The sequence below is a fragment of the Corvus moneduloides genome, chromosome 12 (assembly GCF_009650955.1).
Source record: "Corvus moneduloides isolate bCorMon1 chromosome 12, bCorMon1.pri, whole genome shotgun sequence".
Taxonomy (NCBI): domain Eukaryota; kingdom Metazoa; phylum Chordata; class Aves; order Passeriformes; family Corvidae; genus Corvus; species Corvus moneduloides.
Genome location: NC_045487.1, coordinates 3300975 through 3327454, shown reverse-complemented (window position 1 = coordinate 3327454; position 26480 = coordinate 3300975). Strand labels below are relative to the sequence as shown.

The 26480-nt window shown below is 48.6% G+C and overlaps 1 protein-coding gene and 2 long non-coding RNA genes across 4 annotated transcripts in view; 1 reads left to right on the top strand and 2 right to left on the bottom strand.

The window, feature by feature from the left end:
- The window catches only part of LOC116449889, a 14332-nt gene extending 10801 nt beyond the window's left edge, over positions 1-3531 (bottom strand). The window contains exon 1 of the long non-coding RNA XR_004242573.1: positions 3126-3531. This is a non-coding gene — a long non-coding RNA (uncharacterized LOC116449889). The remainder of the gene's footprint in view (positions 1-3125) is intronic.
- Positions 1-10633, top strand: part of LOC116449890 — a 12453-nt gene extending 1820 nt beyond the window's left edge. For both annotated transcript variants that reach the window (XR_004242575.1, XR_004242574.1), the window contains one exon: positions 10385-10633. This is a non-coding gene — a long non-coding RNA (uncharacterized LOC116449890). The remainder of the gene's footprint in view (positions 1-10384) is intronic.
- Positions 6555-26480, bottom strand: COTL1 (coactosin like F-actin binding protein 1). Its single transcript, XM_032121837.1, has 4 exons — positions 26307-26480; positions 25900-25982; positions 16035-16192; positions 6555-7889 (listed from the first exon to the last, which is right to left on the bottom strand). The coding sequence occupies exons 1-4, from the start codon at positions 26381-26383 to the stop codon at positions 7779-7781; spliced, it is 429 nt and encodes a 142-aa protein (XP_031977728.1). The 5' UTR covers positions 26384-26480; the 3' UTR covers positions 6555-7778.

The following is a 26480-nucleotide window of genomic DNA, read 5'->3' as shown; positions in this document are numbered from 1 at the left end:
AATGTTGGCAGAGAGTTTTTGGAAACAAACATCAACTGGAATATTAAGAGGCTCGATGCAAGGAGCAGATTTATGGTTTCATCTGACAGGTTTGAGCTCTTAAATAAGGAAGATAAAGATAATAAATGTGGTAGCATTTCTGATTTACAGCTCTGATGTGAGATAAGCTGACTGCTCTGGGCAAATCACAACTGAGATTCCCCATCAAACCACTTCATAGCTGTATCCATATTAACCCAGTGAGAATCCAGAAGTTGGATTCTCCAGAAAGTTTTTGTTTTAGAAAGAAGGTGCAGCCAGATGCAAGATGCTTCCTGAAAAGCAGCTTAAAAGAGAAGGAAAGTGCTGATTTCTGACCTTAAAACTAATTTTGTGATTCAGCCCAAAAAGTTTTTCGTCAACCCTGTTATTCCAACTAAAAGTGTTAGGGGCAAAAAAGGCAAATAATTCTCAAACAGAAGGTGGTATCTGGTGACAGCCAGCACATGGATATGGAAAACAGCTGCTTGTCTGGGTAGTACAGGGAATATTGACACATAGATATGAGCACTGAAACCCTGCTGCTGAAAAATAAACAAGACTCACTTTGCATCTAGAAGAGAGAACAGTGCTTCTCTCTACTCTTGCGAGGTGTTTCTAATGGCCCACAGAATAATTTGTGACTTTGTGACAGGAATCTGACCAAGAGTTATGGTTCTTTTTCTGAAAAAAATACTGGTAATTTTTGCATAAAACTTTAGGGACTTTTGCAGGCTTTTTGCTCCCAAGAGTTTGATTTTGGTTTGGAGCTCAGCAAAATTGAAACATTGCCTTTTTAAGTTAAACACACTTCTGGTGCTCTTTGTTATGGGAACACACCCTTCTCTGCTACATTCAGGAGGAGAGCTGAAAATTCACATGTTGCCACAGCACACTTTAAATCTTGTCTGAGCCCTGTATTCTGTAGCCAGATTTCATCTAAGTTCCCTTAAATGGAACTTTTCTTGGCGCATAGTAACCCAGAAATCCCGGTGAGAAGGCAGCGTTCACACCTTTGCTTAGGGCTGATCTCACCACTGCTCCTTTGCTCTCACAGTCTCGCTCTGCTGAGGACTCCCCTGAGACCTGTTTTTGGCAAAACGCTTTTTTTTTGGATTCCTGATTTTGGCAAAACGCTTCTTCCCACGAAAACCGACGTCGGGATGAACTTCAGTGGGACAAGATTCAACTCTTATTGTTTTTAAATCATGTCACTAATATACTTACTGGAGCCTTGCCCTGGTGTAATAAAACCTAGTTTAAATTGCTGAAGGGTTCAGCTGCTGCCTCCAACAGCTGCACGGCTGTAATTTGCCAATAGGATGTATTACACCCTGATTACAGTTTCTTTTGAGTGATAGGCCAAAATTACAAGGCAGAAATGTGGCTAACCATGATAAAGGAGATAAGTCTATTCATCTCCTGCCCACATTTAATATTTGCACAGCAGATGCTGTTTGTTCCCTTCAGCTGCATTTCCAAGGAAATTTGCTCTCATTCTGAAGAAGTCTTAAGGTTAATGAAAAACTTTATTGGATGTTTTGATGGTGGAGAGAGGGAGAAAGGTGAAATATCTTGGAAGGTTTCTCTTTGTTTCCCAGCCCAGATAAGCTTACACAAATCAACCAGCCGCTGTAAGACAAGCGAAGTGAGCTACTCCAGGCCAGAAACAGAAGTCTGGGAAAGCTGGAGAGCAAGGATGAAGGCCTGAGTGGGCTGCAAAGGTCATTTATTGCCCTCATTCCCAAGCCATACACAGGCTGCAATTAAACCTACTCTGGTGCTTTGGCTCACTGGGCCATAAAGCCAAGCCTGAGATCACAGAATCCCAGGTTTGGGTTGGAAGGGACCTCAAAGATCATCTCATTTCACCCCTGCCATGGGCAGGGACACCTTCCGCTATGCCAGGTTGCTCCAAGCCTTGTCCAACCTGGACTTGGACACTTCCAGGGATCCAGGGGCAGCCACAGCTTCTCTGGGCAGCTGAGGGCTGCAATAACACATTGCACCCTTATAGACCAGAGAGGGCCCAAAAGTGTGGGATTTTGGGGGCAGAGATCTCACTTCATAGCTCAGTAAGAGATATACTCCCCTTCCACAAGGCTTTGGTTCCAGTCTGGGGAAATCTATGGGAGATCCCCCAGACCCTTTTTCCAGCTCCCCCTGCTCTGTAGAAGATGCAGTGCCAGGATCCGGGCAAGGAGATGAGACTGGAGCTGAGCTTACAGCCCCTGCCTTGACTGGGGCTGAGCTTAGAGCCCCTGCCCTACCTGGAGCTGAGCTTACAGCCCTGACTGGAGCTGAGCTTACAGCCCCTACACTGACTGGAGCTGAGCTTACAGCCCCTACACTGACTTGGGGCTGAGTTTACAGCCCCTGCCTTGACTGGGGCTGAGCTTACAGCCCCTACACTGACTGGGGCTGAGCTTACAGCCCCTGCCTTGACTGGGGCTGAGCTTACAGCCCCTACACTGACTGGGGCTGAGCTTACAGCCCCTACACTGACTGGGGCTGAGCTTACAGCCCCTGCCTTGACTGGGGCTGAGCTTACAGCCCCTACACTGACTGGGGCTGAGCTTACAGCCCCTACACTGACTTGGGGCTGAGCTTACAGCCCCTGCCCTGACTGGGGCTGAGCTTACAGCCCCTACACTGACTGGGGCTGAGCTTACAGCCCCTGCCTTGACTGGGGCTGAGCTTACAGCCCCTGCCCTGACTGGGGCTGAGCTTACAGCCCCTGCCTTGACTGGGGCTGAGCTTACAGCCTCTACACTGACTGGGGCTGAGCTTACAGCCCCTACACTGACTTGGGGCTGAGCTTACAGCCCCTACACTGACTTGGGGCTGAGTTTACAGCCCCTGCCCTGACTGGAGCTGAGCTTACAGCACCTACACTGACTGGAGCTGAGCTTACAGCACCTACACTGACTGGAGCTGAGCTTACAGCCCCTACACAGACTGGAGCTGAGCTTACAGCCCCTACACAGACTGGAGCTGAGCTTACAGCTCCTGTGCTGACAGCCTTGAAACAGCATCCTTGAAACAGCATCCCTGTTTGTGCCGTGTGGTGGAGCACCGAACTGAGCCGGTCCCATCCCGTAACTCACCAAATATCCTGCGTGTCCTTTCACCCCTCTCCTCGGTGCTTTGTTGCTAAATCACTGCACCACCTCGAGCTGGAGAGATCAGATCCCCCCAGGCTCGCCACAGCAGAGCCTCCTTAAAGCCGGCGGCTAATCTGGCATTACACACCCTTGGGGACAGCCGGCTATAAAACCCCGGCGGTTTCCAGGGGCCAGCGTTGCCTGGCTCAGCTATTTTCTCATCTCCAAAGGCTCCCTTCCTCCTCCGAGTGAGAATTTGCTGCTCACGTGTTGCAGGCAGCTCTGACTCACAGCAGCCTGGTTTTCTCCACTCTCCAAGCGCGACTTTGCCCCTGGGTACCAAAGCTTTCCCCCCCGGAGGGCTGCCCTGGTACCCCGAACACATCCCAGGGGGGATCACCCATTCACGCCCTACCTTTCCACCATCTGCCTGCCCTGCACAAAACCCCCCAGTCAGGGCTGACTGAAATGAGCTCGTCTGCTGCGTGACTCTGTATTCAGCACGATTTTTGGAGGCTATTTCTCTCGGCTCTTTTGCTTCCTCCCTGCTAAAATTGGATTCTGCATCGGATCTGCCGCACTCCTAATGGGGAGGGATAGCAAATCCTTCGGCGATGCCAAATATAAAGCAGCCACTGAGCCGTTTCCATCTGTTCCTTGCCAGACACAGCCCCCAGCGCGCTGCTGGCGCTGCTGACACTGTCCCAGCTCTGGGGGAGGCATGGCAGGGTGTCCCAGCCCCGGTCCCCACACAGGACACGGCCCCACTGAGCCACAACACGGGGGACACCGCAGAGCACAGCCCTCGAGCCTCTGGGCAGCAGCAGCTCCTTAGAGCCTGAGGAAAGGGCCGATAAGGCAAAGCCAGGCTTTGAATGCTAAATGGACACAAAACAGGGCACCTGACTCTATAAAAACCACGTTAAAAATGGGAAAAAAGGGAATGCCTGTCTCAGATGGTCATTAGCATCAATCCCGGGATGCAGCGTTCTCAGCGTTGCTGTGATAAGGGGAGGAGTGCACACACCCAGAGCCTGAATTCCCAGGGCTGTGGGGCCCTGGAACACACGGGCTGCTATTCCTGCTCCAGTTCCATGGTGAAAGCCCCTCCTAAACGAGGATACTGTGCTCCAGGAGGAACCTCAGTGCAGTCCGGTTTATGTCAATAAGTAAAAATACAATATTCAGGAAGAATTTCTTCACCGAAAGGATTGTCAGGCATTGGAAGGGGCTGCCCAGGGAAGCGGTGGAGTCACCATCCCTGGAATTGTTCAATGAACAACTGGAGATGGCACTCAGTGCTCTGGTTTAGATAACATGCTAGTGTTGGGCCGAAGGTTTGATTTGGTGATCTTGGAGGTCTTTTCCAGCCTTAATGATTCCATGATTCCAGTCTTCCTGAAACACTCTGGGAGCTCCCGATGAGCAGTGTAACAGCAAAAATAGGCAGTATTAATTCCTTCTTTGTCTCCACCACTGGGTGAAAATACAGCCCACAGCAGAGTCCCTGATGCATCTGATCAGAGCAGCCACTCGCAGCCACTCAGCTGCCCTGGGGTCTCAGAACAGAGACAAATTCCAATTTTTGTTGTGCTCTGGTGATATACCAAGCGTGAGATCCCAAACCCACCACAAATAATTGATCTTAGGCTTTTGCTCTTCGTGTCCCAGTCTTTCTGCTGCTCCATTTTTGCCAATTGTGTCTTGCATTATTAATTGTAAGCACAGAAGGAGAATGCCTGCAAACACTGTGGGGTAAATACTCTTCCAGCCAAGCGGGAGCAGACCCCAGAGATGAGTTTGAGGCTGAAGAACAGATTGTGAATTACATCAGGCTTGCGCAACCCCTGGACCAGCTGAGCTGCTCCTACCCCCCAATGTAAGGGTTTGAATAACACCAGTAATGTCACTCTCCTGAGGGAAATGGAAACCATTCCTAATACTGAAATATTACCAACATTCTAGAAATGAAGCCATTTAATGGCTAGTTCAGATTACTCCTCAGAAATGAGGAGTACACAGGAATGGAACACTTAATTCTGGAAACACATTTTGCCCCAAACACTCCCAGGCATCCCCTGGGATGTGCAGTCATCAGCTTGGGCTGGGTGTGTCTCCAGGACATTCTTTGTGACCAAGATCATCTTCTGTTTGAGGGTTTGACAAGCAGGGACTTGATTAACTTGGCTGTTGCAGTGTTGTCAGAGGGACAGGACTGTACAAACAAGAACTCCCCCGTGGGTTTTCAGCACTGACCCAGTGAGGCCAGAGGCAGAGCAGCAGCAGTGCTCCTGTGCATCTCATCCCAGCTTTTCCCCACAATGTTCTTTGTAACATCAGCAGGGCCGTATCCCCAGGTAGCCTGCCCAAGATGATGAAGTTGAGGCTGGGAAAAACCCAACCCCACTGATTCTGTTATTATTCTCATTCATTAGGCTGCTTTTCTTTCCATAAGGATTTATCCTGATATCACAAATCAGTAATTCCTTCTCATTTTTCTCATGTGTTGCCCATGCAATGCTGTACTAGCGCCTGCAAACTGGATATTCCTGTGTGCCAGTACACCACAGAGGTGATTCAAAGAGGCAATATGGGATTCTTCATGTTCTAAGAACTGGATTAAGGAGAGCAAAGCAACCAGAGCCAGGGTGATGCCTCCCCTCCCTCCATCCCTGGACCCAGCTTGCCAAAGGCAGCACAAGTGCTCCATTTGTTTGCTGAGATGCCTTTGAAGGCTGAGAAAGCTGATTTGCCACTGCTGAGCTCTTTCTTGAGCCCCCACCACAGCTGGTGCCGATGAATTTCTTGTGATGGTGCTGTCAGGCTTCGAGACCAGACTGAGATTTGTGCCACAGGCTGTCAAATAAAAGTTTATTGTGGTCACTGAGCCAGTCAGGCAAAGCCTCAGAGCATCATAAGCTCTCTGCAAAGCTCCTTCCCATTAGTTATGCCTGTCCCTGCTGTCAGTCCTGTAAAAAACAACCATTTCTCTTCTTTCAGGGCAAGGTTTAGGAAGTTTGGTCAGGAATTGTAATGCCCCATGTAACCCTGTGCAGGAAGCTGCAAAACTTGTCTGAAAGCATTGTTCTTGTCCCCAAATCTGTTCCTGACCTCTCTACATTTATTTTCTGTGGCTGCGAAGTTCTCTTTGACCCAATTACAATTCCCAATTGGCATTTTGGCGCTGGAAGTGGAGATGTAGAGCTGCTGAACAAAAAGTGTGTCAGGTGCACTGTGGTCACCTCTGCCTCTCGGAGCAGAGACGAGCAGACAAGGGCTGCAGGCACTGGGATCATTTTACATCTAAGCCAGTGTTTAATTCTCCTAATAGCCCCAAGATTGCAGGAGCTCAAAGCTTTACACCAAGGATTAAGAAACCTCCTAAATATGGGCTTGTTGCAGGGAAGGTAAAAGAACAACAGAGTCGCCGAGAACTGTTCTTGAAAAACATTTATTTCTGTAATGGATTTATAGCGCTGACTCCCAAGCCCCACAGTTCCTCCCAACACGTAATTCTGGGGACAGTCACCTTTGATGGAAAAACAACAGCCATACAAAGAAGCCCCCACAAGCAAACAGTTTGGTACCAAACTGTGCCCAGGTTCTCTCTGGGCCTCTGCTGTTAATATTTAACCCCAGCTGGGACAGAGCTACCCTGCTCCATGCTTTGTTCCCAGCTGGAGGATGTTCACTGCCAAATGCCCCAAAGAACTGAAGATGTTGTGGTTAACTGCAAAATAACCAGGGGGGGAAAGGGCAGGGAAGGATTCAGCGGCTGCTATTTTTTCAGACTCATTGAAAAAGGAAATCTATGCTTTTCAGTTTCACCTCCTGAGCCCCAGCATTAGCAAAGTCAAATACAAACCCAGAGACCAACGTACACAAAATAGTGACCAAGTGTCCAGACATTTCTAAGCCCCTCAGTTTACTGTGCTGTGATACCTCCAAAAAGCAACAAAACCCACTTCAGGATCATGGTGGATCTTATTTTTAAGAGGGAGGGACAGAGATGCAGCACAGAGCATAGCAACTGTCAAGTAATGTTTAAGGCAAATTTATTCCCATTTATTAGGAGTCAAATAATTTTTTTTTGTTTGTTGGCTTTGTTGTTTAAGCTGTTAGATAACATCTCAGCTGCACATTTATGCTTAGATGGTTTAATCAACGTTTGAGGGAAGTCATCTCAAGCTGATCTGAGCCTAGAACAGCAAATAATGTTATTCCCAAGAATAACAGAAAGAATTTTTCAAAAATTAAAATAATCCATGTTCAGAACTCCCCCAAAACTTTCTTCCCTCAGAGACCAGGTTGAGCCCAAGTAAAACACACAGACATGAAGAAGGACACAGTGGCAAGCCTCTACACACTGGTGAACAGGACCAAAGCAGAGCCAAACCTAAATTCCACAGGTGCGAGAACACGGACAGAGTTATGAGTAAAAAAAAAGGGGGGAAAAAAGAAAAACAGAGCCCCAGAGAGGAATGTTTCATGAGAGAGAATGGAAAATAAAAGTCCTCTGTATGCAAAAAAGGGAGTTCTTAGGTGCAGCCACAGAAAGCTGGGGAGTTCAGTTGCCTCATCTCTCAGGTGTGTTAGTTTGTTGTGCCTTTGCCCTCCCTTGGAGATCCAGGTGATGGTGCCAGGAGGTTCCTGCCTTTACTCAGTCTGTGCATCATAATTAGCCCCCCCTGCTTTCTTCAGCTCGTTCTTGATGTAATCCTCATCCAGCTCTTTGTGGTCACTGATCACAAATTCTTTGGCAAAGTTCTGCAAGAGATAAAGAAAAAGCCTGTTAAAAAAGGGGGAAAGTAGCTGAATGAAGATGGGTTATCCAGCTTCCCTGGCTGTGTGAGCTCCATACCCTGATCTGTGGCAGGGATGATAAATAGAAAGCTGTGGATAAGACAGGACTGGTGAAGGCAAAACCCAACACTTAACCTGGAAATATTTAATGTATCTACTTCCACAGTCACTGGCTGCAAGACCCAATCCTGCCCTGTGCAGCAGCTCTTCCTGGAGATGCACAGGCCAGGTTTCCCAAGTAGTATGTGAACTAAAACACACAAAATTACTGACCTCCTGACCGCCACTGACCCTCAGCATAATCTTGGGCAAGTCACTAATCCTCTCTGTGCCCTCCTTAGGACCCCTTCTCCTAAAAAAAGAACAGCACCACCCCAGAGCACACTGCTATCACACCCTGCCAGCCGAGGGGAGAGTGCCTCGGTTGAAGACTGAGCAGCACATGGATGGTACCAGGAGCAAACACATCCCTTCGGTGGATTTGCTGCCTGCTCCCCTCATCTCCAACACACCCCGTGGCCAAAGCCAAGGCACTGCCCCAGGCAGGCGGCTGCTGCTGTTCACAGGCTCCACTCTGCCCTGTGGTTTGTGATCCTCAGTGCCCTCTGAGGACACGCTGCATGAACACATTCGTGCGCTGCAGGGCAGCTTTCTCCCTGCTTGAGAGCTCTCTGCAGCTCCTGGGAGCTGGGCAAGCCCCGGGCAGTGTGCTGGGATGGAAGGCTGCGAGCACAGAAAACCTTTCTGGGAGCAGAATGGGATTCCAGGGTGCCTTCAGGGCTCTTGTCAGAGCAGTGGCACCTCGGGGATTTGTTCCCTTGTCCCTCCTGCCTCCCAGCAGGGCTGGCATGGCATCCATGTGTGTGCACAGCCATTTCACCAAACAGGCTGTCTGCTGCTTGCTTTAGCATTTTCCTCCCCTTCCTAACCACAACTGAGAACGCTGCCTGAGTCTCCCTTCCCCCACCCCACAGAGCTTTAGCCAGCATGACAAACACAAGCATCCATTGCACTCCGCCAAAAAAAAAAAAATCAAAATCCCAACATCCCTGCTGTAATGTCTCGGGAAATCTGCAATGCCCGAATCCCTGGGCAGCGAGATCCCCAAAAGGTGATGGGAGCTGCCTAGGAGGAGGAGGCATCTTTGGGGGAGCAGCAGGCATCTTGTCCGGCTCTCCCTGGCACTGGAGCAGCCCTGGCACAGCCGGGAAGGGGGGGCTCTAATTGGTTTCAGACTCTTAAGCCATGGGAGAGCTCTTTATTTGGCAGCGTCTCAAGGGTCTCAGTTCGGGATCAGAGCCGGGTAACGGAGGGGGTGGAGGAGGATGCAGCTTGAAAGAGCCTCAGCACCTCTTTCATGCGGTGGGAGAAATGGAAGGGAGAGGAAAACAGCTCCCTCCCCCTGCCGGTCCCCCGGGCTGCGGCTGATCCCGTTTCACACCGCAGGAAATCCTCGCTGCCGGGGGAGGAAGCTCCGAGCAGCTCCAGAAGCCTTGTCTGCTCTGCTCTGCCTGATGGGCAGACACACAAAGTGCTCAGAAATACCAACCCTGCACGGCACCGTTTGCTCCACTGCCCGCAATGGTCGGGTTTTCTGGCCGTGCAGACAGCACAGGCACTCATCCACGGCTTGGCAGGGGCCAGGGAAAATGGGGAAGACGTTGCTTTTTAGGGAAAAACAAACCTTTTTTTTTTTTTTTTTTTTTGAGATGGGAATGAAGAGGAAAACTGCCCAAACCATCAGGTTCAGTTGTGCTCACAAGTGTCCCTCTTCCAGGTCTCCAGGGTGAGATCTGTGCAGAGCTCTGCTCTTGCTGAGAGCAACCCAAGGATTTTCAGCTATTTGATGCTTGCTGAGGTGTGCTGCCTATGTGAGGTTTGAGCTGAGCCTTTTCAATTCCTTTTCTATGCTACCAGGTTTAACAAATTTTCCTCACCTCGGGAAGCAGATTATCCAGGACTCCGTGATTTCAGGGGGAGTCTTTGCCCTGCTTTAGTGAGAACTGAGGCAGGCCCATAAAATCATTTCTGAGAGGGATTCCATGAAAAGTGGGTGTATTTTATAAATGTGGGGAGGGTTCCTTTCAATGCCCACTCTGCAGAATCCAGCTGATTCTGAAATTAGAACTGCAAGTGCACTCATGCCCGAACAGAGGAGAATTAATCATATGTGCCACAAAATAAATATAATTACTCAGATGCCTTCTCAATTAGGCACTTACCCAGATGTCTCCTGGGTGATGATCTGTGGCCACCAGCCACGAATTCACATCAACACCACCAAGACACCTTGCAAGGATTGAACAGTATCCCCCTAGCAGTGGACAGACAGGTTCTTCTCCCAGCCACTCTTAAATATCCTCTTAGCTGACTGGGCCACCTCTTGTGCCAGATTTGTACCCTCAGAGTGCAATCTGGGTCACTGCTATTAATAGCTCTGCTTTATTCCATTCTCTCAGGGTCCTCTTTGGTTCTTCACACCAGCTCTTACCCACCATGGTGTCTCCTCAAGCCTGGCCCCAAGGGGAGAAGACGCCTCTGGTGAGTTTGGTGCCTGGAACTTCTGATTTTAACGCCCTGCTTGACCTTCTCCAGCCACAGCCTCCCTCATCACTCTGAATTTACTGTCTGAGCTCTCTGGCGCCGAGCTTTTGTTCAGGGTGCAACTCCTAAGACACAATACATAACTCTGATGCTCGGGCCCTTGATTTGCTGACATGTGTCTTCATTTTACATCCTCCACTTCCTTTTCCCTTCTCCTCCCCCCAACCCCGGGCCTTCTACAACCACAGCAAGCCCTGCCAGTGAATTCTAGCCTTTGTCTTCACCCCAGTCACCAGCAGCCTACAGATAACAGAAACAATGATGCCATTTGTCTCTATCACTCTCACAACACAACAGTGACCACAATCTCTTTGCTTTGCCTCTCGAATCATTGAACAGGACACAGAAATACTGTGTCACGGTTCCCCAGTGCACCTCTCTGGCACGAGCTCCTCTTTGTGCCTGAGCAGAAAAGAGTCACAATTTTGCAACCCCATCCCCTGTGTCAACCTCCACACCAGTACAGACTGAAAGGGCTCCAACTACGCAGGAGCAAAAAAGGAACCTGCATTCCTCCCTGGGAAGCACAAAATTTGTGCAGAAAGCTCAATCCCTCTCTTCCAGCCAGCTTAAAGGGGGGGGGGAAAGGGTGGAGTAGATTTTCTTCTTCTCCCAAGCCCTGAATGTTTAGCATATGGGCCATAAAATTTCCCCAAACTGTCCAAGGGAAAGTGTGTGTGGTGCAGATATTGTACCAAACAAGGTCTGCAGAGGCCCGTACAAATCCCAGCTTGGGAAGCCTGAAGCCAGGAGTAAAATCCTTGTATAGTCTACAGACACTGGGGTTCTTAGCAGCTACAGATGGTGCCAGGTAGTTGAGCAGCTTCTTGCCATTTTTTGTTTATTTTATTTTTAGTGGGGCTTGCAGCAGCTTCTGCTGATGTTCCAAATCCTCATTTCCATTGTGCTTAATGTTGTCACTCCCATCCACTGGTCATCTCACCCTCAGTGCAGATGCACTACAGAGGAGGTGACATCTCCCAGGTTTCTTTTCCAGCATGGTCTGAGTCTCAGGCCTACAGCAAACCTGCTCCTGCACTCAGCTGTCAGACTCCAAGCTCAGCAAAATCCCTCTCTTCAAATCTACTCCCTGCCAATTTTACATGGACCAGTTCCAGCCGCTGGGAGAAGCCAGTCCAAACCTCTGGCAAACACTTGTCTCAGCAATGGGAACTGCATTTCAGCTGCTCTGCAAATTCTCCCTATCTCTGCTTCATCCCACTGGAAGAGTCACAAGCCTGTGTGTCAGACACGGGGCGATGAGAAGCTGCTGATCCTGACCCCCTTCTCTAGACTAGGAGTTCCTGTAAATCCACATCCACTTGGTATGGTCATTACAGTAAACCAGAGCAGGAAAAACAGTCAAAAAGGAGAATTTAGTTTGCTTTCCCAGCAGGATCTCACTCACCCTCATGAGTAAGACTCTCAAAGCCACCGTGACGTAGCCATTCCCTGTGAGTTTGGTTTCCTGACTGCCTCTGACAAAGCTATTAAACCTTCTGATTTAATTCAGATATTTAATCTTCTGGTCAGGACTCTGTACTGATACGAAAAAACCAAAGCACCTACAGGGAGTTCTGTGTGTGGTGCCTGGCCCGAGATCAGGGACAGGGACCCCATCAGTGGGTGCATGAGACACCAGCAGTGCAGTGAGGAATTCAGAGGAAAAGGGAAAGGTGAGCAAAAAAAGATCTGGCCATGAGCTGCAAAGCAGGAACTCAGTAGAGCTGTTGACACCATGAAAGCCAGAAGAATTCCTCACCAAAAATAATGATGAATAAAATGCCATGAATATTTGCTCACAGAAACAGAGCTGTTTTACCCTGAATATGAATTAGGGAAATAACAGAGCATATGACTTTGTGGGGGAAGGAGTGCTGATGAAAACAGAGGAGAGTCAAAATCCATGGAAAATCAGACAAACTGGCAAAGGTTGGGCAGTCCCTTTGCTGAGAGAGTCCTGCAGGACATGAATTCTGTCCTGTAAGGAAAAAGACCCCAATGCTGCCTAAGGAAGAGTTAAAATCTCCTGGTAGGAAATGCAGTCATGGAGGGCAACAAGTTCACAGAGAGGAAGCAACACTCAGAGGGAAACCAAGTCCTGTCTCCAGTTCTTTGGTGTTTACACTAAAACCATCCCATTCCAGCACCGGGTGCCACTCCCAGTGCCCCAGCCCCTGTGCCTGGGCTCATCCTTGCTGTGGGGTCTGGGGACCAGAGTGCAGCTGTGCAGGGGCCACCAGTGCCCGGGGTGGCTCTCTGTACACACCTGCCAGGTCACCCTGTGCACAGGTGACACATGGCTGCTGCTGCTGCTCCTGCTGCAGCCTTGCAGAAGTCACTGTTCCATGAACTTCCCAGTTGTTTAGATTGTTCTAGGGACATGTTTAGACTCTACCCCAGAAATGATCTCCCAAACATCTTAAGCAACTGCCTGCAATGGGAAATTGTGTGCCACTTCTTCCCCCATTCGGTCTGTCCTCGGCATGGAGAGAAGCCCAGTGGATAAAAGATGGAACAGTGCATCCCCTGCTCCCTGTCTCCATTTGCACAGCAGCCTCACACAGGACTACTTAGGCAGACCCTTAAGACAAACACTTGTTCCCCATCCTGGCCTCGCTTCTAATCTGCTCCCAGCTGAACTACTTGGACCAGGCTGCAGGCTTGATCCAAGATTTCCAGCTGAGTTAGGGAGGAAAGGATGGAAAAATAAATGTCTGTGGGGGAAAAAAAAAAAAGCTCCTGATAGCTCCTTAAATGCATTTTTCTACAATCCAAAAGAAATACAATAAACTCAAAACCCATTTTCCAACAACATTAAAGAGGTAATAAGGGTAAGTCCAAATAGGGCCAGAGGACCTGGCTCTCATCTAGTACAGATCAGAAGAACTACAGCTATTTTCAGCAGATGAGATCCATCCCTGTCATTTTACAGTTATTACAGCTAAAAATCAATTGTTCTTTCTTCCTGAGAGATTTTCTGGCAACCTCCTGCACTTACTATGAGCACTGCTTCCCCAGCCACCTCCCTATGGATTTCACAGCACCTGCTCCCCCTTCCAAGGCAGGAATACAAAAGCCAGGGCAACCCAGTTCCTCTCTCTGCTTTGTAATAGTTCATCCCTTTGTTCACAGCCCATAATCTACTCTTCACCAGTTAATATCCCTTGTGTTTTCCTTATGGCAGGTGCTTCTAGGAGCCCATAATGATCCCTGTGTGGGAACACTCTTTATCCCAGGGCTGCCCCATGGTGGGTTGTGCTGGCAGGCGGTGCCTGAGCTGACTTTCACTCTGTCTCACAGGAACAGCAACATTTATTGGTGTTTGTTCAGCTCTGAGCAGAGCTCAGCCCCAGCTCATCAGCACAGCACAGCCCAGGATACAAAACAGGAATCCCCTCACGCTTTGGTCTTTAATAAAGACCCACGGTTGCTTTGGCAAATAGTACAAGATAGTGAGGGCCCTTCAGGTTTTGCTGACGGCTTCCCAGAGTGAAGAGCTGCTCTTCTGGAGTCCCAACCTATCCCTTGTGAAGGTCATAAAATCAAAGCTGTACAAAAAGCCTCCTTGTGCCACCCTTTCCCAGGGTGAGGGCACCTGTGGGCCCTGCACAGAGCCAACTGCACCTACATCCCCTTCAGGGTTTGCAGACCAAAAAACTGCCACCTTAGGGTACTCCTTATTCCAAATGATGAACCAACACTGACTCAGATTTGTAGTTTATCATTACAAAAAAAAAAGTGTATTTTTTATGTATAACTCACATCTCAAATAAAAAAGTGTAAAAAACTGAAGACTGAGAATGTACCTGAGGGCCAAGAGAACTACTACGAGTGAAATAGCTCTGGGATAAATTCCCTCTATTAAATTTCAGTTGGACTTTCTTGTCCTTGTTTATTTCGACAGATTATCTGCAAGGTCACAGGCATAAAAAGAAGAAAATAGTTCTGCTTTTATCTCACTCCACTCAGAGGGATTCAGTTGCATATCAAGAGTTATTCAAAGTACTTGTCAAGATAATTTCTTCTGGAGAGCAGATCACCATTGCCATGACACTCAGAAATGCTGTGCAGGGGTTTGTAGACAAGGCTGCTCAGTAAAAGTGTATCGAGCACCAGTTGTATTGTTTTTGTATCTTAGCACAGACTAATTGGAATATGAAAGCTTTTAAGTAACAGCCAAGAATGGCTAATGCTTCACCAGATTATTAACTTGTACAGACTACTAATCAAAGATGAAACAAGTGAAATTGCAAATTATATGGAACAGACCCGAGGGACAGATCTGAGCACAGTGCTCAGGAATGCTATTCAACTCAACAGGAATACATTGTCTAAACAGAGTTTTAAGAAAATCTTGGGCTTAGTGACTCATACAAGAGTCATTCATTAGTACTCTGTAATTTCATCTTCGGCTACAATTACACAGTTTCAGCTGCTTCCCATGAGCAGAACCTTGCTTTCCTATCTCTCAGGTGTCATTCTGGAACTTTCTTTGGAGAACAGACCCCCTGTGAGTCGTTGTCATTCTGAAACATTTAGCACCAGATCTTATCCTATGGAAGGGCAGGAATGCATTATCTTCTTCATTCTTCTTATCTAAATGTAATATTTTGTATCATATAAACTTCCAAAGAGTTGAGAGGGGCTTCATTCTTACCCTTCATAGTGTCCTGTTGGGAGATTTCTTTACACGGGCAAGAGCTCAGTTACTGAGAGAGATTAATTTAATCATCAGCCCCTTCTCCAAGAGCATAAACAAGACCATTTCTCAGGCTCTGGCAAGCCGGTTCTATGTTTAGTTGGAAGAGCTAATCTTGCTTTAAATACTTCTCCAGAAAAAGCATTCCTAACATCAGCATCCTCCCCATCACAGCCAGGTTTCAGCTGTGTTTCTGTGCAGCCCCCCACGAGTCACTTCTCTCCTGGCTGTTGTTCGTTCTCACTTGCACTGAGCACATTTCTCTTTCCCCTGCTACGCCCAGGGCCGAACAAAGCCAGTTCACATCTAGTTAGCTATTAAGAGCTGTTAGTTAATTGGTACAATAGGGACTTCAGACTCTGGGTGATTAGCTCCAGGAATTCACCGTGCAGAGACAAAAGGCCTCCAGAGAAGTTTAAACAAGGGTGTGGGTTTTCCTGTTTAATTTTACCTGCTTAACTTAATTCTGCTCTGGATCATTCAACATTGTATTATTTCCATATCGAGGAAGGGGATGGGAGACATCTTAGTGGTGACAGGGTGGGGAGTGCATGAATTCCCTCCTCGTGAAATAGCTAAGGCAGCCTTAAGCTCAAAAGGTGCTTCTTTACGCCTGAGTGCTCAAAGGGCAGATGTTAAGCCTTCCTAGGAGGAAGACAGGCAATAGGAAACTGTCTTCTTTTTAAAGGATTAACTCCTAAGTTGGAGGATGATCCAATCCTTCCCCCTCTCTCCCTCCTGCTGGTGTCTGTACAGAAAACAGCGACGGGAGCTGGTGGTTAAGAGAAGAAGGAAGAGGTTACCTGTACTACTTCCTTGACCAGAGTCTTGTCAGTCCCAGTTTTGGCTCTCTGCAGGCCGCTGACATCCTCTCCAATCCAGGTGATGAGGGCAAACTTGACTCTCTTACTCATGGCATCGCCGGTGGTGAATCGGACAAAGCCGAACAATCGCACATCATCTGCAGAGGCAAAAAGGGATACAGTGATTCAAACCAGGAACATCCCTGCCTTCCCGTTTTCCTGGGTGAGCCTATTGCTCTCACACACCAAGGCCAGGTGCTGATCCCGTGTTTCAATGCCAGCATTTGGGAATCAGGGGGCAGTACAGGGGCTCTGCTCATGTGCCCTGTGCTTACAAGGTGTGCTTTGCCTGGGTTAGCTCTGCCTCTTCTGGGTTCTCTGAGTTACTGGGAGGAAGCTGGCTGTGCTGGACACCCCACAGCACAGTGGAAATGGCTAAAACACAGCCAGCAGGCAGGTCAAGAGCACAGAGCGAACCCCAGTTACACATTCAGCCAAATGGTTCATCTGCAGGTCTGGTGAAGAAGGGAAGAAAGTGATTTCCTGGCATCTCTTTCTTACAGAATAGCAGGATTAGAGGCACATTTGATAACATTACCAGAAACTGGCCACTGTGCAAGTCTGATCCTTCCCCCTCCTTCCATTCAGTAACATTCTGGCTCACTTGGAGTATGAGTTTACAAGAAGGAGGGGAGAAGAAGGAGCAAAAGAAAAATCTACAATTGTCCAGGTGTAGTTTTCTACTCCTCCCAAAGTCCTGGAGAGAAAAGTCCTGGATTTTCGAACTGTGCTGATCTTTGTCTCACAGCTGGCTTGTGCTACACCACACCAGACTAATTTAGCCTGGCCATATGTGTGACAACCTTGCAGACTCTTATCTCAAACAGTTCCTTCCTCCATCTCCTGGTGACTCATGGATCCAGGCAGTTGGAAGCCTTCCTGATCAGGGGCACCATCCCCCTGCATCCCCAGGCTCCAAGGGATGCTGGAGTCTTCCACCAGGAGTGGCAGAAAGCAGAGCAGATGGACACTTGTGCAATTGTGGAATATTCTTGATCATGGCTTCTTCATCTCTCAGAGGTCATTCGAGGCCTTTTAGAGGAGGTGACTCAAACCAGAAGAACAAACCTGCTGTTTGAGACGACTCCTGGTAATCCTGGTACACTTGTTGTGACCAGTTCAACATGCCTTGGAGGGATTTGCTGGGTTGACTAATTGCCAGGTGAAAATGTAGGCTCCAGGTGCAGGAATGACTGCCAACATCCCCAGCACGCTCCTTGAGCAGCCAGGACAGGAGCTCTGGAGACAGGGGAGAAGCAGCTCTGGATTGCTCATCCACAGGAAATAAGCTGCTAGAAATCAGTGTTTAAAAAACCAAAAAATTGGGATATTCTCTGCAAGCTGACGTATCTCAGAGCTTCTTTAACACTTTGATTTGCCAAAGTATGAACAAAGACAAATTCCCCTCGTTAAAAGACTTTTTTAAGTCTGAAAAAAAAAATCTATCTCTGCTCTTCCTGTTTTGTTCTCTCTGTTCTTTTTTTTGTCGTTGACAGAGAAATACTGGGCAAACTAGAAAATGGATGTAGAGGGGTGTGTGTGAGCCAGTACAGTGTTTAAAACAAACTCCTCTGAGGATTTCAAAATAGAAACAAAGAGAAAGCTCTTATTCAGAGGGAAAACCCAGATGGATCTTTGGAAGGAGAGAAAGAGTTGTGTATCAACAGCGCAGGCAAACCAAACTTCTCTCTGTTACCCTGCTACTGGGGAGTGTAGGAAACTCACGTGGAGACTCCTGTTTCTGACAGCAAATCCTCTTCCCAAGATTGATTAGAACCATAAATGAAGCGACAGCCAGGAAATACCCAAGGTGAAACGAGACAGTAAATCCTCTAAGGTTACAATTAACAGATCCAGGAACAAGCCTTGCTTCCCCAGCTCCCACAGCAAAGGAGGCCACGCTCTGCCCAGAATTGTTCTGTGGCTCCTCTGGGAAGGGTGCTGGAAGGCACTTTAATGTCATCGAGTGCTGGGACCTCCTGCGCTGTACTGGTGTCACTGCCCTTCCCACCTTGAGCCTGTGGGGTTTTCATCCCTTCTACCCTTCTACCAAAGGCTGTTACAGAGCCTGAAGGCTGGAATATGCCCCTTTATAATAAAGAGAATGGAAAAAGATAATGAACATGAAAAAAACAGTGCTTTTTCATAGCAGCACAGAGAGGAAGTTCCAGGGATGCCCCATCCCTGGGAGTGTCCAAGGCCAGGTTGGATGGGGCTTGGAGCAACCTGGGATAGTGGAAGTTGTCCCTATCCATGGCAGGGGGAGTGGAACAAGATGATCTTTGAGGCCCCTTCCAACACAAATCATTCTGGGATTCTATGAATTTATCTGTCAGAATAACTCCCATTTTACATGAACCCACAGCTCACTGGCAGCAGCAGGATTTGCTTCTCAGCAGAACTTTCAGTGCTTGCCCATCCTGGTTGAAAGCAGCTCTATGACACTAAAGAGAGCCAAATCCAGCAATTCCAGCTTTTACCCATGAGATCACCCGAGTATGAGCAACTCTTACTTCACCACGTTCAGTCCCAGTAAGTTTAATGAGCACCTGAGGTTGGACTGGGGCTCTGAGTCACCTCTTGGGCAGAATTTCCTGGGGCTGCTTCACTTGTGGGGGCTTGAAGGGGTCACACCCCAGCTGGGTCCCATCTCCTCCCGTCTCCTCATGGAGTTTGTATCCCCACTGGAGGCAGAACAGGCTCTTCAGCTGCCACAGTCTTCAGCCCAGGGTATTTAGCACAAACGCGATGCCTTAAGTCGCTGTGCCGTGTGTGAATCGCGGCAGCGTTTCAGCAGCTGCACACAAAGGCAAGAGGGAATGTGGATTGGAGCCCTGAGCAATTAACATGTCTCTGTTTCTAGAAGGGCATCAGGGATGGATGGAGAGGTTTTTAGCACTAGCTCAGCCTGGGTATAAGCCTCTCCAACTGCAGGTCAAAATCCCTGAGCAGAAGTGGCTGAGTTTCACAATTAGTCTGAAGCATGTTCAGAGTGATAAGGGGATAAAACACGAGTTCTTTCATGCTCCCAGATTTCCTCTTTCACAGTTAATCAGTTCTACCCTGCCACATCAAGTCCCCACGCTGGAAGTCATCAATGCCATCAGTGCCAATTCCCCGGGAAATCTCAAGGCATTAACATCCGCCACTCCCTTCTCACGCACAACCACTCGCGGTGGTTTTAGGAATTTGCTGGGAGTGAGGGGAGCAGAACGAATCAGAGAGAGACAGCCTAGATTTCCCCTGAAAGAGGAAATCCTGCCTAGAACCCCCTTCCTGGCTACTGAGCCATGCATTTCAGGGCAGAGAGAAGCAAATACCAGATCTGGGGGGAACAGAAATAGCAGCTTTATTTGAGATCTCACAAGATCCAAACAGCAGAAATTAACAATGTTAATTAATACCACGACTCCTTTCACAATGGCTGGACAAACAACGAGCAGCACAATGAATGCCTCAACGAGCATCACTCAGTATTTCTCTCCAAACTCTTTATTTATCAGTAAGGCAGGATTTTCCAAATACTCTGATTAAGCTGCCCTTGGCTGTCAGCAAAGCTTGATGCCAAACTATGGAGATTTCCTTCATGGTATCCTTCCTTTTTTCTACATCCACTCAAGTGCTTTGGTTCAGCTGTGCTGAAAAATTCCCCGTTAGATTCAAATGCAGTGACTCATCAGCAAAAGATAATAGCTGCAGGAAAGAAATACACTGGCAGAGTGTCACGGTTCTCAGGCTGAGGGCTCTGAATGGCCAAGCCAGAGATGTGCCACGATGGAAACACTGCTCCCAGCTTCACCTGCCTGCTGAATCAAGGTCACCTGCAGCAAGGCAGGTGATGGACTGACCTGCTTTTGTCTTCTGTCCAGCAGTGAATTACTTCAGTGCAGGACCGGTTCCATGAGGATTGAATTTGTTTACTTCAATTGGATTAATTTTAGATTAATTTGTCAATTTTCCACCTCTTCAGTCAGCCCTGTGGTCACGTGGCTACAGGTGCAGACACAAACGTTCCCTACCTCTTCCTACACTGTTTTTTCCTCTTAAACCCCGTGCTAAGCCCACAGATCTTGTGCAGTGCTGCCTTGCTGTACCCTGATGTGTTCATTAAATCATCTCAGACATGTCTGACCCCAGGGCCACCAAGGGCTTTGCTGTGGCACCAAACCTTCTCCAGGTAACACAGGGTGGCTGATATAAGTGCAGGGACACAAGTGGACAGGGAAAACGACCCCACAGGGGCTTCTCTGGTCCAGTGAAGCCAGCAGGGGGTTGCTGCTACCCCAGCGACAGTCATGGTTTCTCTCCTGACCTGGGCGTACACTGGAAGGCAGAGTGGGAGCAAAAGGAGATCCAGCTCTTCCCTGAAGGAAGGAATGGTGGTGTTGGGTGTCCAGACAGGCCCAAAACAAAAGGCAGGCAAAGGGTACAGAGCTCTTCTTTCCCTGCTCCTGTGCCTCCCATGGGATGGCAGAGGCAGACCCACAGACATGACATTTTAATTAAACATCACAAAACCAAAGAGTTACCATCACTGCAGACCTTGACTTGATGAGTTACTCCCACAAAAATTAGTGAGAATATTCCCTAGGTCCACACCCTGTCCATAGCCAGGGCCAGGCTAAGCCTGGGCTCCAGCTGGCAGCCAGGAGATCGCTGTGACCCTTCCAAGAGCACGTTCACACAGGCAGGGAGGGCACAGGGGCAGGGTGACAAATTCCATAAGCCACCCATGGCCCCAGGTCTTCCTTTAAATAGCCAGTAAGGGAAAGCAGGAGAGATGAACATGGAAGAGGAAAAACAAAAGCAGTAGGAGAGTAATTTACAAGGCCCATTTTAGCAACTTAAGATGCAGCCAAATGCAGATAAGCACCTATCTCATTATATGTCCTCGTGTGTTTTTACAAATCTTTCCTGCAACCTGAGGTGCCAATGTAACCTTGGTGATCTCTCAACTCACAGCTCCTACTTTTTTAATGTGCAGCTCAGGCTTTATGGGACAATTGATCTAAATCCCAAAAAACCTTGTATTTTTATTAGGAGCCGATTCTATTTTCTAATATTTTATGTCAACCCCAAATGATTTTATAGGGTATTTATTTCAGACCAAAGATTTTCTGTTCTTCCTGCTGCTGAATGCCCAGTGTGGTTTTGGTCTGATCTTTTCAGACACATGAATAACTATCCCATTTCATGCTGTCATTGCAATTATTTATCTGGACTGGGGCTTTCCAAATAAAAGGCTCATTATTTCTTTTGTCAGAGATGCATTGAAAACAGCTGTTCACATATGGTATGGGGGGGCCGGGGGGGGGGAATCCAGTCTTCTGACCACTCTACTGCTTAATGGCAGAATACACACTAAAAAAAATGAAATTAAACCACAGACAGAGCCAATGTGATGCTCTGCTGCTTCCTAACACAGACACTGAGGCAATGTCCAGGGCAGTCAGGTACAACTGGCACACACAGAAGCTTCCCAGGATGTCATTTCTGTTGTAACTCATTCCACTCTTCTCAGCAACAGCATCACCAGTTATAAGACTTTGAAATTAAAAACATAAAAAAAAAAAAAAATCCTAAGAGCTTTCACATCCTTCTATACAATAACTTTCAACTCTTATCTGTTTCTGGCTTCAAATGCACCAGCTCAGCTGCTTTTTTCAAAGTGTACTGATGGCACGTAGTACTGACCACCAAATTAATGCTTCCTCTGGAGGCAGGCCATCTGCAGAGGCAAGAGCTGGAACTGGGAAGTAAAATGGATCAGAAGCCTTGAATTAAGTCCTTGTTTAATGCAGAAGTAATCTGTGCTGTTAAGCCCAAGCAAAACAGTCCTCAACCAGAAGACGCAGGGGGTGTCTACACTGAGTGTTTAATGACCTTGACACAATAAATGTCTTTGGTCTCCGGACTCTTTGGGTCAGACAAGGGCCAGCACAGGCAGGACATTGGTCATTAGGCAGGGCTGCAAGAGGAAGAGCCACCAGCAGCCACCTCCTAATCATACAAGGATGTGCCAGTGGCTTAAACCGACCTCCTCAGCTTTACTTTGGGATAGGCTGGAGGAGAGGTGCTCACACATGTGGGGCTGGCCTCTGGAGGACAGAGAAGATGAATGCCTGGCTCTAAAGCAGGGTCTGCTTCCTCCCAGCCAGTGTTTGAGTTGTCTTGTGACACACAGACCTTGACAGCACCAGCACGATAGCGACTGACATGCACAAGTCCAGGGTTCAGTCTGTGTTGCAGCATCACCCCGGGACCCTGAACAAAAGGGCACTGAGGAAGCTCTTTTTTCCATGTTTCCTTCCTTTATGAGTGGCAATTGCTGTCCCCAAACAGGGGGATGGGAAACCGTGGTAGTTTAATGATGCTCTGTGTTAAACTTCTCTGCTCCTACCCAAAGCTCAGTGAAGAGCTTGGGGAGAAAAGGCCTCCCCAGCAGGATCTGTAAGATGCAGGTCTGATGTGGGACATGTATCTGAGAGTAGAGCAGTGGAGGAATGACCCCACAGCAGGGACAGCAGCAGCTCCTGGCTCAGGGCGTGGGCCTCAATGCCCCAGCTCAGCACCTCTGTCACATGTGCCCCTCCAGCAGCCCCAGAGTGGGGCTGGAGGTGTGCAGAGCTGATTTCTGACACAGCCCTCCCTGAACTGCTGCTTCCTCTAAAAAGAAGCAATTTCAGTTTCTCTCCTTTCCCTTTGTCCCCAACCACGCTGGTTCCCCGAGGAGGTTTGCAGAGTCAGTGATGGGCTGGGCATGGAAAGGGTTATGGATGGGGGGAAAAAAGCAAAAATACAGCCCTGTTACCAACAGCCCCTTCCAGCCCCCCCAGCCTCTGCCACTGCATGAGGCAGGACATCCACCACAGGCAAATGCCTTCCAAACTGGTAGAAAAGCCCTTGCCACTGGAATGAGCACACAGTGACCCCGCCCGTGCTGCCACCCGATGCCCGGGAGGGGAGCAATGTGCACGAAGGTGCTTTTAATAAGAATGGTTCTTAACGAAAGGGGGGCGCAGATGTTTGCAGCTCAGAATGCCGCTGAAATGGCTGGTGCAGGAAGTGGAACAGAGCGAGCTCTGGCAGTGACTCTTCGCCCTCTGAGATTTGCAATCCCAGCTCCGGCTCTCACCTTCAACCACCAAATGATGCTCAGCTTCTACCAGAGGCAGCTGCAGCACTTTGTGGCTTTCAGAGCAGTTTTTCTCACACAATAGGAATTCAAAACAAGGAAGTTTATTCTGATAGCAGGGTTTTTTAAATTTTTAATCACATTTTCTGAAGCTGTTCGCATTGATAGCAGCTCTTCTCCCCTCCAGTGAAATGTAAAAGGAGATGGAAGAGATCAGGAGGAAAGAGATGTAGCAACAGGAAGGAATAATATTTAGCAGCTTTTCCCATCCCTTGCTACTCTTCTTTACTGACTTCTACTGAAATATTCCAACCAACTTTACTTCGACTTTCTTCCAGATGGGAAGGAAAGCTCCAACTTCACTGCTGGTACAAGGTTTGATTCCTGACTATGTCTAGCGGGCCAGGTGAAGGTTTTCTGCACAGATGGAGGCTCCAAAACTTGCATCTCTTCCTTCCCCAGCTGCTGCACCCTAATTCGCGGGTGGAGGAAGAGCCTTTCTAGCGTTCAGCCAAGGACCAGGCACCTTAGTTTGCTTTTTTTTTTAAGCCTCTAACAGCTGTGCTCCAGAGGTGGTTTTGAGGACAGTTTCTTGGCCCTGGTCTGCCAGAGAACAGCCCTCACCAGGTGCATGCCAAGGGAAAGGGAAAGAAGGAACAGGGAAAGGGAGCAATGGAGCGGCTCTAAGGGATTTAGCTCCCCATTAGAGGCTAACAATAGGCCACAGCCTACCCCACAAGTGCCCTGTATTTAACTCTTCCCTTACCGAGATTATTTCTAAAATACAGAAAATTTCCTGTTTTTTCTGTCTTGGGGCCAGCTTGGTTTGGACATCCTGTTTATAAACGGGTTTGGCCCGTGCCAGCAACGTCAAGAACACAAATGTGGCCGCACTCCAGAGTGCAGTGTGTGCCTCCATCAGCTGTTATCCTCATCCTAGCCAGCCCAACCAGTGCCTGCAAGCCCCTCTGCCTGCACAGCCACTTCTAAAAGGATTCCCTTTGCCACAGAATGGAGGAGAGGAAGTTCTTAAGGGGGTGCCATCCAGAAAAAAACATTGAAAATCAGCTCAGACAAAAAGAAAGACATAGACTGTATAAAGATAAGGAGAGAAAAATAAATGGGGAAGGCTCCCCTGCAAGCCTCAGGTGTCTGGAGACACCGGAGATGCTCAGTTATGTTGGCCAGGAGAGGAGACAGAGAACGTGGCACTCGGATCCCGAAGTCACTGACCTCCCAAGGGAACAATTAATCACTGCCATGAACTTCCAAAGTGCTGAGCCCTGGGATTCCCTAGATTCCAGGTAATTGCTTTTTCCCTTCTGTTGCCCACCAAAAAGAGTTGAGTGGGAAGGAGTTCCTGCAGTGCAGTGACCATCTCTCCTGACACCAACTACAACAGGAGTTTTCCTCTCTTAGTTTTGAGAATTTTCCCTGCAGGTTCTCCAGAACAGCTGGAAACGATGCAGCTGTGTTAATCTCAGTAAGACCCCACTGCCAACATCGTAGCAGGGCAGCCTAAACCATCTTCATTTCATGGCTCCTTTCCAAGGACTAAAATACACTCTTCTCCTATGATTGATCAGACCTGTCCTGCCCTCAGTTACGTTCCTGGAAGTTCTCCCCTTCCACTCAATAAAGCACAGCCAAGCCCTGGGACTCACAGCCCCACGGGCAGGCACTGCTGTTTCCACGGCCACGGGACTGCCGGAGGTATCCCCGGGAACTGCCCCACCCTGAGAGGGCAGAGACTGCTCAATGCACGATTCCTGCACAGTTCAGACACATCATTCTAAAAATACAGGTGAACCATAGCACTTGATTGTACAGTAACTGGCTGAGCGAGGAAGACTTTGTTATAATCCAGTATTAATCAAAAATGCTCCGTGTCTCACATCACTTGGTGACATTGTTAACCAAAAGCAGCCAAAACAGGAGGAAAACCGAGATAAAAATCAAAACCCGCTTTTGTGAAACTCATCAAAAGTCACGACCAGACGAAGTTAAACTCCTCAGTTTATTCCTGTTTTCCCCAGGCTTTGTTCCTGCCCTGAATGTTCCGCAGCCGGCAGCTCAACAATCGACTGCCACGTTTAAACCTGGAGCCGCAACAGTTGCGGTTGTGCAACGCCACATCCGCGATTGTTCGCAGGGCGGTATTGTTCGAGCCCAGCTTTGCAATGACCACCCTCCGCTCAGGTTTCACGTCCTTAAAAAATCCCCCCAAGCCTTCCAACTGCAGTTACTTTAGTGCTGTGATTTTCAGAAGAATTTTAGAAGTATTTCATTCCCAGTGATCTGTAAGACCGCATCTTTCTAGCCACAAAAATTGAGTCGGTTTTGCCCTGAAATTGCATTGCCAAACAAGGCGACCGTTGCTTATCAAGGTTTTATCGGGTTTATAGCCGAGAAGCAGTGAAAGATTGTGCAAAGAGGGGAGAAGGAGCCGAAACGGTCTTAAGTCTAAGGGTGAGACAAAGGACCCGCTGGACTATGGACTTGAGGCAGTTGCACTCTGTGGAGCTGAAAACGCGACCCCGCAGGGCAGGGCAGGCACGGGGAAGCAGCAGCACTAATCCCAGTCCCCCCAAGTTTCCTCCCATCCTTTCCCCCTCGCACCGGGCAGCAGGAAGGGCGGAAAGGGGCCAAAGGGACGGAGACGAAGCTTACCTGTGCACTTCCTTTTGAAGGTTTCATAGTCTACCCCTTGGTCTCCAGGGACGATTGTAGAGCCATTGTACTTAAAAGTCACCCTTCGGGGAGGGAAAAGACAAAGGGAATAATACAGTTAAAAGTCACCTTTCGGGATGCGGGAAAGGCAAGGGGAATAACACATCTAAAAGTCAGCCTTAGGAATGGGGGAAGGGAAGGCGAAGAATACATTTAACAGTCACAGTCTTTAGGAAGGGAAAGGAGGAGATGGGGAACAATAGACTGAAAAAACCCCATCCTTTCGGAAGAGGGGGAGAGGAGAAGGGGACAAGGTCTGTAGAAGTCCCCCTTTGGGAAGCGCGCAGAGAGGACGGGGAATCCCATCGCACCGCTGCCCGTCCGGGGGGATGCCGGGGGTCACCTACCAGTTCACCTCGGTGGCATCGTCCCTGACGAGGTTGTACGCCTCCCTGCACGCCTCCTTGTCGATTTTGGTGGCCATGGGGGCGAAGGGGAGGGGGGCAGCGCGGAGCGGCGCGGAGCTGGGGGGGCCGCGGCCGCCGCTGCTGCCGCACCGCGCTGAGCGAGCCGAGCCGAGC